The following is a 16,208-nucleotide window of genomic DNA, read 5'->3' on the forward strand; positions in this document are numbered from 1 at the left end:
TCTCTAAATTCGATACATACCCTCTTCCCCGAATAGACGAATTAATTGAAAAATTAGGGGAGGCTCAATATATCTCAACCATAGACCTCACAAAAGGTTACTGGCAGGTGCCCCTTAGGGAAAAAGACCAAGAGAACCCGAATAGACGAATTAATTGAAAAATTAGGGGAGGCTCAATATATCTCAACCATAGACCTCCCAAAAGGTTACTGGCAGGTGCCCCTTAGGGAAAAAGACCAAGAGAAAACTGCCTTTGCCACGCCTAATGGGTTATATGGGTTTACTGTACTTCCCTTTGGCCTCCATGGAGCACCTGCCACGTTCCAGAGGCTTATGAACAACATCCTTCATGAGCACCAGTCTTATACCTCAGCCTATTTGGACGACATCGTCATTTTTAGCCCTTCTTGTGGGGATCATCTTGCACATTGTAGAATAGTTCTTCAGGCTCTGGAAACAGCAGGCTTACACATCAATGCCAAAATGTCCCCCAATGGCCTTTCAAAAAGTGAAATACCTGGGATAACTTTAAGGCAACAGCCTTATCGAACCGCAAGAAGAGAAATCAAGGCCATCTTAGATGCCCCTTTTCTAACTAACAAAAAGGAAGTAAGAGCTTTTTTGGGGTTACTCGAATACTATTGCAGGGTCATTCCCAACTATTCAGAAATCGCCACCCCGTCAATCAATCTCTTAAAAAAGGAAGTAAAGTGTAAAGACCTAACTAATCCAGCTCCAAGGGCCCAAAAATCCTTTTCAGAACTAAAGAAAGTAATCACCTCTAGCCCCGTCCAGTTTTCTCAGAATTTCAAAAAAACGCTCATCTTACCAACAGTTGCTTTCAAAAACAGACTGGGTGCCGTCCTCTCCCAGATCTCTGAAGAAGGGATTGAGTTGCCTGTCTTGTTCATCAGCCGAAAACTTTTTCCCAGTGAAATGAAATATCCTACTATTGAAAAAGAGTGTCTGGCCATCAAATGGGCCATTGAGAAACTGTGCTACTACCTAGAAGGTTCACATTTAACTCTCTATACGGATCACACCCCCTTACAATGCTGAGCCGGAACAAAGGCAACAACTCAAGTTCCTTCGTTAGTTCCTCTTCCTTCAGCCATTTCACTTTGATGCTCAGCATCGGAAAAAATCTGGTGGAGGGGTGTGTCACGGTTTGCCGGAACCCTCCTACAATGGCGATGGGCATGACCTATGAGATAAGTATTTTTCCCCTTATGCTCTGCCTTCTTTCTGTTATTTACAGCCATATCATCAGACCACCCATGACTTACCTGCCTCCCCAAGTGCTTTCTCGAGGGCTTCCGACTGTGGGATGGCTCGGAGCTGAGCCCCGCCCAGCAAGCCCCTGATGCAAGACCCACCAACCCAATCCACGGTCTCACAGAAGGCACATCCGGGGTGTTCCCGTAAGTGAACAGAAAAGCCAGTGAAAAAGGCGTCGCGGAAACGAAGTAGCCGTTCTCGATTACAGGACTATGGCCACCCAAAGAGAGCTGCTGCTCCAGCACTCCAGACGAGGAACCTAAGAAGCCATGGGAACTCGGAACACAGACCGACCCAAAGAAGGGACTCGCCTTGTCCCAGAGAACCATTCCCAAGAGTCAACCAACCCAGGCTGAATCCAGCCACGTTCCAGGAGGAGCATGGCTTCTGCAGGTACGGCTACAGATTGCGGGATTAGCTAGGAGGCGGAGTCCTAAGGTCCCTGAAACGTTGAAGTTGGGTGGGGGAAACGCGCTGAAGAGGGACTAAACAGTCCACTCTAGTTCAGGCACTTGGTGAAGGGCGCTTTTTTTTAAGGGGCAAACGGTCCCCCACAAACCCATCCTCTACCATACTGAAAGAGATAGGTTAACCCACTTACCTATCTCTCTCTCTCTTCTCTCCGAGGTGCTGGGGACATTTGGATTACAGTGGAAGCCCTCTACTCTGACCTGAAGAAAAGAGAGCCATAAACCCGAGAACGAAAATAATAATTCCTATATCTTTGTTAGCCAATAAGAAATAAAATACTGAAAAACGAATAAATAACGGTTGTCCGCCATTGTGTTCACTAATTTCCTACAGTGGCATGCCTAGCAATTCTCGCAGGTCATTTATCTTTGCTATCGGGCATGTAGCTTTGACTAGGTAGTCACAAAGATTATTGTGTTTTTTGAATGAAAACATGAGTTTGGGGATTCCTAAGGGTCTCAAGATTTTCCAGTTTCTCTGAGATATGTTCTTGACTTGTTGGTTTTAGGATTATATGAGATGACATGTGAGGGGGTTAGTCTCTTGGCATGTTTTAGGTGTAAGTAGCGTCTCTCTTGGTGTGAATCAGGCCCTTTTTGATGCACATTTGACCAGTTAATTGGGGTACCCTCTATTTTCTAATTTGTATATCAAAACAGTGGCCTTTTCAAAATAGTCATCCTTATTGGAGCAATTCCTCCGGATTCGGAGTTGTCCGTATGGTAGATTTTCTTTCAAGATGCATGGTTGACCACTTGAGGGTATTGCAGTCGCTCAGTTTTGTATAAAGGCTATCTTCAATGTTCCCATCCTTGTTTAGTATCCATAGGTCTAGTAAGTAAATTTTCTTGGTGTTACTTGACATATTGAACTTGAGATCAGATGTTTGTGGTTTGAGCCATTAACGGAAGTCTCCCAAATTTTGTTTTGTTACCACCATGGGCTTCCAATTGGCAGCAAGATTTGCCATCACCTGCCACACTGGCAGTCCATAACACCAGACAGGTGGGTCTTTCAGATTGCCCAAAGGGGCTACTTCCTCCCATTCAAAGCTACCCCTCCCCATGCCACCATCTCACGATCGGCTGATGGGAGATCATTTGTCATTGCTCCGCGCGGATGTCATGGCTCTCTTGGCCAAGGGAGCCATAGAGAGGATTCCAGGGCCAGAAGCAGGCTATGGTTGCTATTCCCACTACTTTCTGGTTCTCATAAAGGAGAAGGCCTTCATCCTATCCTAGACCTCTGAGCCCTCAACTTCTTCCTGGAAAAGGAGAAATATAAGATGCTCATGCAAGCTCAGATCTTGGCTGCCCTGGACTCAGGAGACTGGATGATAGCGTTGGACTTACAGGATGCCTATTTTCATATTCCTGTCCTGCCTGCCCACCGGCGCTATCTGCAGTTTACGGTAGACAACGTGTATTTTCAGTCACTGTGCTCTCCTTTGGCCTTACTAGTGCCCCTCGTGTATTCACCAAGGTGATAGTGGTGATTGCAGCTCATCTGGTGAGATCAGAGGCGCCATGCTTCCCTTATTTCGGCGACTGGCTGTTGAAGGAAGGCTCACCCCAGGCTGTTTTCTTCCGCCTCCCGACTACAGCGAACCCTGTGCAATTTTTGGGGCTCACTATCAATGTGCTAAATTCACACCTGACTCCCTCTCAGATGCTCCCCTTCATCAGAACTGCTCTGGACATAGTGCAATTTTGGGCTTAGCCTCCCGAAAGATGAGTCCAGGATACTGAGGCTATGATACCAACGTTTCAGCCTCTATCCTGAGTTTTGGTGAGAATGACTCTGAGGCTGCTGGGCCTCATGGCCTCCTGCATCCTGCTGGTGACACATACCAGATGGCATATGTGGGCTCTGCAGTGGGACTTGAGGTTCCAGTGGGCACAGCATCAGGGGAATCTCTACGACATGGTCCAGATCTTAGAGGGAACTGCAAAAGATCTGCAGTGGTGGCTAACCAACTGCAATTGGGTCAGAGACAGACCCCTCTCCCTTGCCCAACCAGATCTGACAGTAGTGACAGATGCATCACTCCTGGGATGGAGCTGCCATCTGGGAGAGATGGAGATCAGAGGCCTCTGGTGGAATCCGGACTCCACATCAATCGCGCACTCCTGAGGCGGAAGCCGGGAGGTTTTAAAACTTGTTGATTGCTTGTGTCACTGAATAACTTGTACTTTTATTTCACCACGCGCTAACAAGCGCCAGGGCACTCACCTGCACTTGAGAATTCAGCGAGCAGCGGACCTAGCGCTCACTCGCTGTTTAACATTTCCCTGCCACAAACGCCAAGCCGGCGAGAACTTAGGCCACGCCCCCTGAAGGCCACGCCCCCCTGACGCGGTATTTAAAGCGCTGCTTACAAGCGACTTTGAATCTCACGATCGCGCACTCCTGAGGCGGAAGCCGGGAGGTTTTAAAACTTGTTGATTGCTTGTGTCACTGAATAACTTGTACTTTTATTTCACCACGCGCTATCAAGCGCCAGGGCACTCACCTGCACTTGGGAATTCAGCGAGCAACGGACCTAGCGCTCACTCGCTGTTTAACATTTCCCTGCCACAAACGCCAAGCCGGCGAGAACTTAGGCCACGCCCCCTGAAGGCCACGCCCCCCTGACGCGGTATTTAAAGCGCTGCTTACAAGCGACTTTGAATCTCACGATCGCGCACTCCTGAGGCGGAAGCCGGGAGGTTTTAAAACTTGTTGATTGCTTGTGTCACTGAATAACTTGTACTTTTATTTCACCACGCGCTATCAAGCGCCAGGGCACTCACCTGCACTTGGGAATTCAGCGAGCAGCGGACCTAGCGCTCACTCGCTGTTTAACATTTCCCTGCCACAAACGCCAAGCCGGCGAGAACTTAGGCCACGCCCCCTGAAGGCCACGCCCCCCTGACGCGGTATTTAAAGCGCTGCTTACAAGCGACTTTGAATCTCACGATCGCGCACTCCTGAGGCGGAAGCCGGGAGGTTTTTAAACTTGTTGATTGCTTGTGTCACTGAATAACTTGTACTTTTATTTCACCACGCGCTATCAAGCGCCAGGGCACTCACCTGCACTTGGGAATTCAGCGAGCAGCGGACCTAGCGCTCACTCGCTGTTTAACATTTCCCTGCCACAAACGCCAAGCCGGCGAGAACTTGGGCCACGCCCCCTGAAGGCCACGCCCCCCTGCCCCCTACATCATGTGCTGTCAACGGAAGCGCAGCGGACGAGCGCAGCGGGAGCGCCGTTTGCGCGCCGAAGGCGCGCCGAAGGCAAGCCCGTCTGCGCCCGTCCGCGCACAGCCGGGCCTAGGGCCAGAACCCCTGCCGGACCAGACTGCCCTCGTGGTAAACTATTCACGCCGGGACCTCCTTAGTCTTAGACCCCCTATTGATACTGCATGTAATTATATATATGATCCTCAAGGACCATACACTACATGCACTCGCTGCCGCCCTGTCCAGCTCAAGCTCCCCTGCCGACATACTTTGCCCACAGCTCTCAAATTAGCCACCCTGAACTGTCGTTCTCTCCCCAGACACGCGCTGCTAATCAACCATCTTATAGAAGATCATGAGCTTGACATCCTGTTCCTCTCAGAAACATGGATTACAAACCACTCGGACTCAGACGTCATCCTGGCTACTCCCCCAGGTTTCCTGGTACAATCCCAGCCCCGCCCTTTGGGTAGAGGAGGAGGCTTGGCGATTATTTACCGTGACCACCTCACCTGTAGAATCAATGACGCCCAGATCACGGACTCTGAAAGCCTCCAATTTACCATCCACGTAGGTCCGACCCACACACTAGTGGGACTCCTAATCTACCGTCCCCCCGGCAATACGAGCTCTTTCACTAGAGCTCTCCTTGAGACTATCGCATCTCAAGCCCACTCCACCCCCAACTTCTCCATAATAGGGGATCTTAACATCCATTTCGATGACCCCCTAGATACAGGAGCGGTTGACTTGATTGGAGAACTGGCTACATTTGGCCTCCACCTAGCTAACTCTGGTGCCACGCACTCTAAAGGCCATCTGCTTGATCCAGTGTTCACGAATGACACCACTCTTCAAGTCACTAAGTCCCTTCCTCTCCCATGGACGGACCACTTCATGGTTCCTTTCCGCCTCCCAGGAGTATCCAAGAAACTCCACAAACCCACCACCTATATTAAAGATAGAGCATGGGCCAGACTATCCCCAGATGATTGGACCAAAACACTGAATTCATCGATCCCGACCCCCTCGGAAGACCCGACTACCGCGGACAGTAAATTCAGAGCATGGATTACCACTTCCCTTGACTCCATCCTCCCAATAAAAACTCTCGAGAATAAGAACGATAAACCAGGATCCGCTCCATGGTACACTCCGGAACTCCGGATCCTCCGTAAACACTGTAAAAAAGCAGAACGGATATGGAGGAAAGACTGGCAGCACGCAAGCAAAGTTGCGTATCAGCAAACGGTGAGAACATACAAAGGTTCCCTAAAACTCGCTAAAGCCTCTCATTATGATACCAGGATTAAAAACGCTACTAACTCGGCAAGGGAATCATACCTCATCGTTAAAGAGTTACTGAAAAAACCTGTCCCACCCTCATCTAACACACCTCCTGTGGACAGAAGTAATGAGCTGGCCAACTACTTCAATGCTAAAATCGATCGCATCTTAACATCTCTGCCCCCTCTTAGCCTACCCAACAACAGGAACGCTGAGGGTTTCACTAACTACGCAGGAAATAGCGTGCTTCCCCAGCTCACCTCCTTTAAAGCAGTAACAAGAGACGAGGTAGAATCCACTTTAACCAAAATGAAAAGCGGATCCCCGTTAGACCCTGCCCCGATCAGATTCCTCAAAACTGTAGCCGCAGTCGTAGTGCCCACAATTACGGAGCTCATAAACACATCACTCTCCCAAGGCTCGGTTCCCCCCAGCTGGAAAAGTGCAATTGTTAAGGCACTCCTAAAGAAACCCCAGCTTGACCCAGCCGACATGGCGAACTACAGACCTATTTCTCTCCTCCCTGGTATCAGCAAGATGGCCGAGAAATTGGTCAATGGCCAATTGTCACGATACTTAGAAGCCAACAACATCTTACGGCAGTCCCAGACGGGTTTCCGTCCAGGTCATGGCACGGACTCCGCCCTCCTCGCCGTCATCGAGGAGGCGAGATGCATCCTGGATTCAGGAGGATCAGTAGCAGTGATCCTCCTGGACTTAAGCGCAGCCTTCGACACAGTCAACCATCGTGTCCTTCTTCATCGGCTAGCTGCTGCAGGGATTGCAAGTTCAGCGCTCAAGTGGATAGAGTCTTTCCTCTCAGGGCGCTCGTTCCAGGTGTGGGATGGCAAATTCCACTCTGCCACCCTCCCCCTCACGAGCGGGGTCCCCCAGGGGTCCTCATTAAGCCCAACTTTATTTAATGCCTACATGGCCCCCCTTGAAGATGTGGTCACCCCCTTCGGGATTAAAATAGTAAGCTACGCCGACGACACCCAACTAGTCGTCTCACTTTCCCAATTGGACAAACACCCGGACAATCTCCAAAACTGCCTTAAAAATATCCACACTTGGATGTGTGAGTCAGCACTCAAATTAAACGGGTCAAAGACCGAGGTCATGTTTCTGGGCAAGCAGTGGTCCACCATCCCTCCTTCGGTCTGGCCAGCCGTTTTCGGGGAAATCCCCACCCCGAAACAGGAAATTAAAACCCTAGGAGTATGGCTAGAGCCCGAGCTGTCAATGAAGACTCAAGCTACCAAGACAGCAGGGACCTGCTTTGGCCTAATGCGCTCCATCAGGAAGATCCTACCACTTCTCACGCCCCTATCCAGGAAGCTCCTAGTACAGGGCCTGGTGCTCGCAAGGCTGGACTATTGTAACATGATATACCTCGGAGCACCAGAATCTACCCTGTCCAAACTCCAGCGAACGCAGAACGCAGCCGCCCGACTACTCTGGAATCTCCCCTCCAGAGCATCAGCCAGGCCAGCAATCCAGGATCTTCACTGGCTTCCAATCCGCCAAAGGGTCGATTTCAAGACCCTCTGCACTGCACATAAGCTGCTTAACGGTTCCGGCCCAAACATCTTAAGAGACCTGGTTACTCCTTACAAAGTCTCCAGGTCCCTCCGCTCGGAGAATGAGAATCTGGCCAATGTCCCTAGACATAAGAAGACACGTTCGGGTGGCCGCCGCTTCTCGATTAATGCATCCACGAGATGGAACGCTCTCCCCCGTACCCTCCGACTGGAATCCAACCACCTGCTGTTCAGGAAGAAATTGAAAACAATATTGTTTCCTAAATAAAAACCCCCCCTTTTTGCCCTCAGGTTCGCCTTCAAGATTATAGCGCGGGGATGCCCTCGGGTCACCAGGCGCTTTACAAATCGCTAAATAAATAAATAAATAAATAATACTGGAGCTCCGGGGCGATCCAACTGGCATTGGAAGCCTTTTTACCCTCCATCAAAGGAAGGCTAGTGCAGGTGTTCACAGACAACACCACCGCCATGTGGAAATGCAGCAAACAGAGCGGGCAGGGGTCATGGACCCTTTGTCAGGAGGTCCTGCATCTCTGGACATGACAGGAATAGCAGGGCATTTCCCTGGGGGTTCAACTCCTGTCAGGTTTCTTGAACTCCGGATAAAGTCAGCCATTGCTGCCTAGTGGATCATGAATGTCGTCTCCATCTGGAGGTGGCGCAAGGTCTCTTTCAAGAGTGGGAAGAGATTTGGTTAGATCTGTTTGCCTCCATCAAGAACACGCAGTGTCACCAGTTTTTCATGCTGGTGTTTCCAAGGTGGCTCTCGCTCGGAGCTGCTTTTTGTCTCGGGTGAAGCTCAGGCCTCCTGTGCGCCTTTCCATCCATACCACTCCTGCCCTGAGTTCTCAAGAAGATCAGGAACGACTGGGCCCACGTCATCCTTGTAGCTCTGGACTGGGCATGGAAAGTCTGGTATCCTGAGCTACTGAACATGGCCATCGATCCTCCGATCAGACTGCCCCTTTGGGAGGATCTTCTGTCACAGCAGCAGGGAAGGGTTCTTCGCCTGAACCAGTCCACTCTCCTCCTTCATGCGTGGAGATTGAGCGGCAGCAGTTAACAGCTTTCGACCTTTCTCCCAAAGTCTGTAATGTAATTCTGGTAGTCAGGCTTTCCTCCACCAAGACAGTATATGCCTGCCATTGAAAGAAATGTGTGGCATGGTGTGCAGAAAAGTCAATTGATTCCCTTTCTGCCCCTCTTTCTGAAGTTTTGGTTTATGCTCTTTCCCTTTCCAAGCAGGGCTCTGCACTAGGAACTATTAAGGGATATCTTTCTGCTCGGTCTGCTTTCTTGTGGTGGCCTGGCCAACCCTCCTTGTTTGAATCCCCGATTGTACATACGTTTTTGGAATATCTCATCCACCTTTTTCCCTGTTCACCATTTGTTGTGCCTTAGTGGGACCTTAATTTGGTTCTGACATTTTTGATGTGTGCTCCATTTGAGCATCTACTCAACTGTCCACTCAGGCTCCCCATGCTCAAAACAGCGTTTCTGGTGGCCATTACATCCGCCCAGTGGAGGGAGTGAGCTGCAGGCATTGTCCTCCATGCCACTGTGTCTCCCTATCCACACTGAAAAAGTGGTACTTCACACAAGGGCCTCCTTTCTGCTGAAAGTCATCACACCATTCAATGTAGGACAATCCACCAGTTGTCCTACCTTATATCCTCCTCCACATCCCTCTAAAGAAGAGGAGCGACTCCATCGTCTGGACTTCGTGGGGTATGTTAGTGCAAAGAAAGGACGGGCGGTGCAGAAGCACAACATCGCTCAATGGGTCGTGCTTTGCATCAAAATCTGCTATTGATTGGCCAAGAAGCAGCCTCCTGAAGGCTTGCAAGCTCATTCTACCAGAGCTAAAGCTGCAAATACTGCATTAGCTCGCAGAGTTCCAGTTCTGGAAATCTGCCAGGCAGCAATGTGGGCTTCTCTGCACACGTTCACCAAACATTACTGTCCGGCAGTCAGGTTTATAGAGATGATCACTTTGCTTGTTTGCTCCTACAGGACTTCCTAGTCTGAAACTAGTCCGCAGACTTTCCTCTGGTGATGGTATTGCTTGAGTATCTATTCAAAGGTAATGAATCTGTGACTAGAAATCTCTATCAGATGAACAAGTTACTTACTTTTGGTAATGCCTTATCTGGTAGAAACTATATCTAACCACAGATTCCTTACCGACCCACCAATCCTCTCCACTCTGTGGACATATTTCTGGGGGTCAGGGCTGATCCCTTTCAGGGCCCTAGTTTAGACAAACCAGTGTCAATGTGCTTCATGGCTTCGTGCTTCTGGAGTGGAAAGTCGCGAAAAGTAACTGACATCAGCACTCCTGGGTGGCACCTATATAGTTGCCATGGACATCAGTTCCGGCGCAGACACCACGCAGATTTTATCGATGTCACCTACCGGCTCACTAAAAATCTTTCGGATCTAGATTGACACCAGGGGAAATTCAAATATAAGGAATCTGTGGCTAGATGTAGTCTCTGTAGAGAACAATGAGAGAGCTAGGGAGGCGTAGGGTGCGTCCGTATCCCCTGTATATATATCAGTTTTATCAAAGTTGGACGAACCCAAAGATGTTGGTACGATCACTGTCAGACAGTGCTTGGGAACCCACTAGGTAAGTTAAAAGACCCCTCACACACCAACCTAGTTGGTGTCATGCTTCATCATTGGGGTCCCAACCGGGTGGCCGAATGCCCCCCGGTTGTGCTACGACGCCTGACTACAGCGGAGCTGGTGTGGTGCAAGGGTGTGATGTAGTAAAGGTTTAAAAATATCTCTGAGAATCCTTGCCGTGGGAAATTTATTGTTGGCGGCTCAGGATATGTTAAAAATAAAATTATGTGGTGCAACTACAAAAGAAATTAGTTTCTAATAGTTGTATGTGTTGTAGGTCTACATGTGTCAGCCCTCATCGAGATGTTAGTGGCTTTCGTCAGGACCAGTGAGTGCAGTGAGTGGCAAAGTGAAGGGTGCCACGTGATGGGTGAAAAAATTAAAAAGGTTAATTACCTGCACACTCGCTAAGGTGTGTGGACCAGGTGTCTGCGAATTTGCGGACACCGCAGCGAAAAAAGACACTATGGCTGAGTGAGATCGCTGCTCAGGATGCGGGAGGAGTGCGCTCCTCGAGTCACAGGTTTTGATCGTGGAGCTGCAGCTCCACGATCAAAAGGAGCGAGTGTGTAGGTAATTAACCTTTTTAATTTTTTCACCCATCACGTGGCACCCTTCACTTTGCCACTCACTGTTTGAAGATAATTTATGTTTACTGCTATGCACTAATTTCTATCCGAAAGTTATTGTCTGACGTGTGCTGGGGATTTATAATATGCAAAGTGAGGGGAGTTTGTCAACACGAAAAATTAAATAAGCAGCAATTATGCAGTAGACATAGCTTGACATGTGATCTCTTGTCTATTAAGGGCAGCAAATGTGACAAGATAAATATAGAATTTATAGGGATATTTATTTATTGCTTGGGCTTTCATGACCTCCAAAAATCAACTCGCGACCCACAGTTTGGGAAACGCTGCCTTGGAGAGCTGTGTTTGTTCTGCCTTTAGTTATGAAAAATAATGAGGTAGCTGTACAGAGAATATTTACCTCTCTGGAGCTCACTGTGAGTAGCTGTTAATGCACTCCCACCTAATGCTGCCAACCTGAGTTACTGATAATGCAGTATCAATATATTTAGGAGAAGAGTAGTTCTCTAGATTGCAGGATTATAACATAAGGACGTAGGTGTTTTTGCAAAGATTCTGCATGCCCCACCGCACACCAAAACACCATTTTCTAAATGTTTTCTTCAAGTGAAGTCTCTGGGTGAAATTCAGTTTTCCCTAACTTGATTACAAGGGTACTTGTAATGAAAAATCATATGTGGATTTAACATGCAAGGAGTTTAGGGCAGTCTGGACATCAATACGGCCTCTTGCCTTGGAGCCTAATTACAAGTTTGAATGTCCCACAGCAGACGGTGCAACACGCTGTCCGCTGTGGGACCGCCAAACCTGTGGTGCGACTGCCCGCCAGATCATTAGTTTTTTCCTGGTCCGGCCGGCAGTGGCCTGAGAGCGGCGATCTGTCAGGCTCATAAAAGAGCATAACAGGCAGACCGCCGCTCTCAGAGCACCGACTGCACCTTCATACACAGTGTGGCATACATGCCACACTGCACAGGAAGAGGGGTGCAATTCCAGGGGGCATTACATGATCCCCCGCGTGCACTCTCAGACCAAAATCTGGCAGGTGGCCTTGTAAGGGCCCCCTTTGTTGCCATTCAGCCACCCTTTTTATTGCAGGGTCAGCGCCATGAACAGGGTGGTGAAATGAGAGCTCGGAATATGCCAGCATATTCCTGCCATTGAAAGTCCGCGGGCCCAGCGGGATTCTTGATCCCGACGGTCTTGTGGCGGACCAACCGCTGTAAGTGTAACACTGCGGGCGGTCCTGCAGTGTGCCCATCGTCGGACCGCCACTACGAACTCAGGTTATCGCAAGTAACTATAACTTATGCCATAAAAAACTATTACCTGTGCCATAAAATAACTATAACTCGCACCCTAGTCTTGCTCCAACTTTCAAGTTTTTTTTTACCGTCTTGTAATCTTTTTTTGCTATGCTCAGCTCGGGGTAGGCTTTCTATGCTTTTAAATTCAGGAAAATACCATGACTGAGAACGAAGACCTGCTGATCAGTAATACTACATCTGCTTCATGGTGATACACAGTGAAGTCATAACTAGCCTACCTTTCTCCTTGATGGTGCCATCCTAAGACTCCATTAAAAAATCTGAAGTAACAGCACAAAGCATGATGGGATATTGGAGACGCTGGCTACTTTACGGAGAAAAGTCAAATTTTAGCCTATTGATCTGCCACCTATCTAGTACAGCTGTTCAGGACCACGATACTGAGAGCCTCTTGAATATATTGGAAACTGCCTGGTGAACATCTGCTACTGTTTGTGAATGCGCAGAGAAAAGTAAACTTATTATCAGATTACTGAAGGTGTTCAAACGTTTTGGTGGGTCCCCAGCAGTGGTATTCTTAACCCCTTCAGTGCCACGCCCTTTCCCCCTCCTGTGCCGGGCGTTGCACTAGTGGGTGGGGTTCATGACGAGATAGTCTCGTCATGGGCACAGCGCAACCGTGCTCCATGACGAGACTATCTCGTCATGGGCACTGAAGAGGTTAAGTTTCAGTAATTGTTAAAACTTCACCCCAAACCTCTTGTTTGCCCATTTGGGCAGTTAGTCTCAGTCTGACTTTTCCTGAAATACTGTGTGTTGCCAAATGCACCTGAGTATTTTATTGAGCAATCAGTTCTGGAACTTGTGTACATATCCATGATTATGGCTTCACTATTCGTATACCCTTCACATTTGTGCTCCGCGTTATGGTGGGTTCTTGAGGAGTAGAGTGTTCAGTACATTTACCTCATTGACTGATCTTCGGGCTGTTTCAAATGAAGTGAAAGCGGTACTAAACAAAACGGTTGTTTTGCCGCATGGCCATTTCAACACTAATAATTGCTAGTTTAAAGTTTTGGAGATTTCTACCTTTGCGACAGAAAATTATTCAAGCATGCTAATCTATAAAACTTTAAGAACTGTAATTACAAGATCTTGGCTCATTTCTTACTGTTCTCCTGCTCAGGAGGCAGGTCTATAAAGCCTTTGCAGTCTGTCATTGCAGCTTGAAATGAAATATACATGGAGGTAAGTCCCACTACTATTGCTAATTGAAGCCTTTATCATAAAGTAAATGGCAACTGAATCACCTCTTAAAGTCTCCAGATCCACACATTTATCTGATCACTGCATCCAAGATGATCAGATGCTTATTTTTGTTGTTGTTGGCTGTCCCCTGTATCCTCTAACCAGCTCCTCTGTATATTGGCACTCAGTATATGTGTTAAATTGGCCTAGGAAGTGACTATAAAGGTACCCGTTTGGCACTCTCCAAATCAATCAAAGAAAATTTGTAAATTATTGTTCATTGTACAGTCGTAGTCATTGATTTGTAAATTTCTCAACAATGTTCCTATTTTTTCTCCATTTATGAATAGATTAAATTCCTATGGAGGGGATAAGTGTTGCACTCGAATGCATCCTGTTCAAGGGGAAACTATAAACCTTCTAATACCAAACAAGGCTGCTGAAATGGGCCTCAGTGGAGAGCTTCAACTAGAGCTAGTCACCGCCATCTTCCCATGTTCAAAAATGCACCCTAATCAACTGCCTCAGATTACTTCGGTCTATATATCCTTTTTTATTAAGTTTAATCAGGATGGTATAAGTGTAAGAGTGAATTGCTACTGTATATTTATTTTGACCTGCAAGAAGTTTTAATTATTGCCTTAATTACAATGGCAAGAAGTGTTACTTTATTTAAAAAAATTGTTCTTTACAAGTCACAATAATAGTAGATGAAGAACTGGTTGAGTGATGGGAGACAGTGTGCTGGTATATAGAATCCTTTCTGGACAGAGTGGAATGATCATTGTTGTACACCAGGTTCAGTGCTAAAGACTTTCCTTTGTAATGGCGTTTAAATTTCAAATATTTTAATGAAAGTTTTCAATTACTTAAGATCTTGCCTACATTCACTGGTCTGTGAATTCATCAATTTCTTATTCACCAACCAAATGTAATTATTCTCTATCTCACTTTCAGGACCACCAGTATTGTTGTCCTGAAAACACCTCATTCCTCTTGTGTCAGGACAATTCCTTTGACTGTGCCACTCATATAAAGATATCTAAGGTATCTAGACCTACATAGTTCTCTGTTGTCACGTGATAGTATACACATGTATGGGGCCCAATCATTCTGATTTAATTCATGACATTGCTCACCTACTATAACCCGAATACCAACAAGCAGTGCCATTTCTTGTTGTTTGCTTCTCATTGATTTACGGGACCTATCCTTTGGGATCGAGCGGCGTAGCCTTATGACCTCTGGGTCTCTCAGTATGAAAATCTCAAAGACTTTCCCTAATTCAGTCAAAAGCTCATACCAAAATCTCCCCAGTTTGGTGCAGTGCTATAGAAGATTGGGAGCCAGACGTCCTGCAAGAGAGAGGCTCCTACTATGGGCTGTTAACTCCAAAACCATTGTTTCTCTGTTTTCTCCCATTCCATGTGGTACCTCAGCATTGCTTCCTCAAAATAAATATGGATATCCGGTAATGCTAGACCTCCTTGTGACGCCAACATGTAAGTGCATCACATGAGTTCACAGACAGAATATCGACCACCAAAATGTCCAGATGCATAAATATTTTGTGACGAAAATATCAATGAAAAAATCATCGTTATCATATACTTAGAATGGTAAGTACAAAAAGATCTCCCCAAAAAATATCAATGTCATTATTACCGTTGTACTGAATATTTTTTTTTAAATATATATAAAATAAATTAAGAAATATAACATATAATAAATAACATTATTTTCAAAGATAAAATAGATTTAATGTATATTTTAACAAACATAACAAATTAAATTAATTTAAAAATAGATAAACACACATATACTAATTAATATATATTTACATATATCTAACTAAAAACAAATTTTACACTAATAATTTTAATTTATATTATAATTTCAAAATTATTAAATAATATAATATCATAACAAATATATATATATATATATATATAAACCGCACTCCTCTCGTAACAAAAGGACACGACGCTGTGTCTTGACAATTCCAACCAGGGTTTATTCAGTGGCTCTGACAGAGCCACTGAATAAACCCTGGTTGGAATTGTCAAGACACAGCGTCGTGTCCTTTTGTTACGAGAGGAGTGCGGTTTATATTTAGCGGACCGAGCTTGGAGGTCCGCCTGACGACGCACCCGCTGATTTGGAGTTTGCGGCGGCTGTTCTAAGCAGTGTGGCAAAGGATATATATATATATATATACATGTACTAATAAAATAAAATTGTTAAAAAACTGTTCTAATTAAATAAAAAATCCAAACAACTTAAAATTCTTAAAATTTAGTATAAAATATTTCACACATAAAGAACATCCATAATTAAAAATATTATAATTTTAAATATACAAAAACATGATAATATAAATTATATCAAAATAAAAATAAAATATTTAATACATATACTATTCTCAGTACATTTTATTCAAAACAACACAAACTATTATAATACATAAATAAAAAAACATACAATTCCCACTTAACACAACGCAAAAAGAAAAAATAAATTGTTCACATTTACAAATCGCCCTCCTGTAAATGCAATAGTAGTTAAAAAGTTTAATTGCAGATAGGTTTTATATACTGTACCATTCCAGCCACTGCAACAGTATGGAAACTGTTGCAATACAGGGAGACAAAATGTATTACTTCCACTCC

At 46.1% G+C, this 16,208-nt stretch overlaps 1 protein-coding gene across 1 annotated transcript in view; it reads left to right on the forward strand.

Moving 5' to 3' along the window:
- TOP6BL (TOP6B like initiator of meiotic double strand breaks) overlaps window positions 1-16,208 on the forward strand; it is a 2,412,394-nt gene that overhangs the window by 997,430 nt on the left and 1,398,756 nt on the right. The window contains exon 8 of the mRNA XM_085627714.1: window positions 13,890-14,082. Coding sequence (XP_085483840.1) covers window positions 13,890-14,082 — 193 coding nt within the window. The remainder of the gene's footprint in view (window positions 1-13,889; window positions 14,083-16,208) is intronic.

The sequence above is a fragment of the Triturus cristatus genome, chromosome 9, assembly GCF_964204655.1.
Source record: "Triturus cristatus chromosome 9, aTriCri1.1, whole genome shotgun sequence".
NCBI classification, from domain to species: Eukaryota; Metazoa; Chordata; class Amphibia; order Caudata; family Salamandridae; genus Triturus; species Triturus cristatus.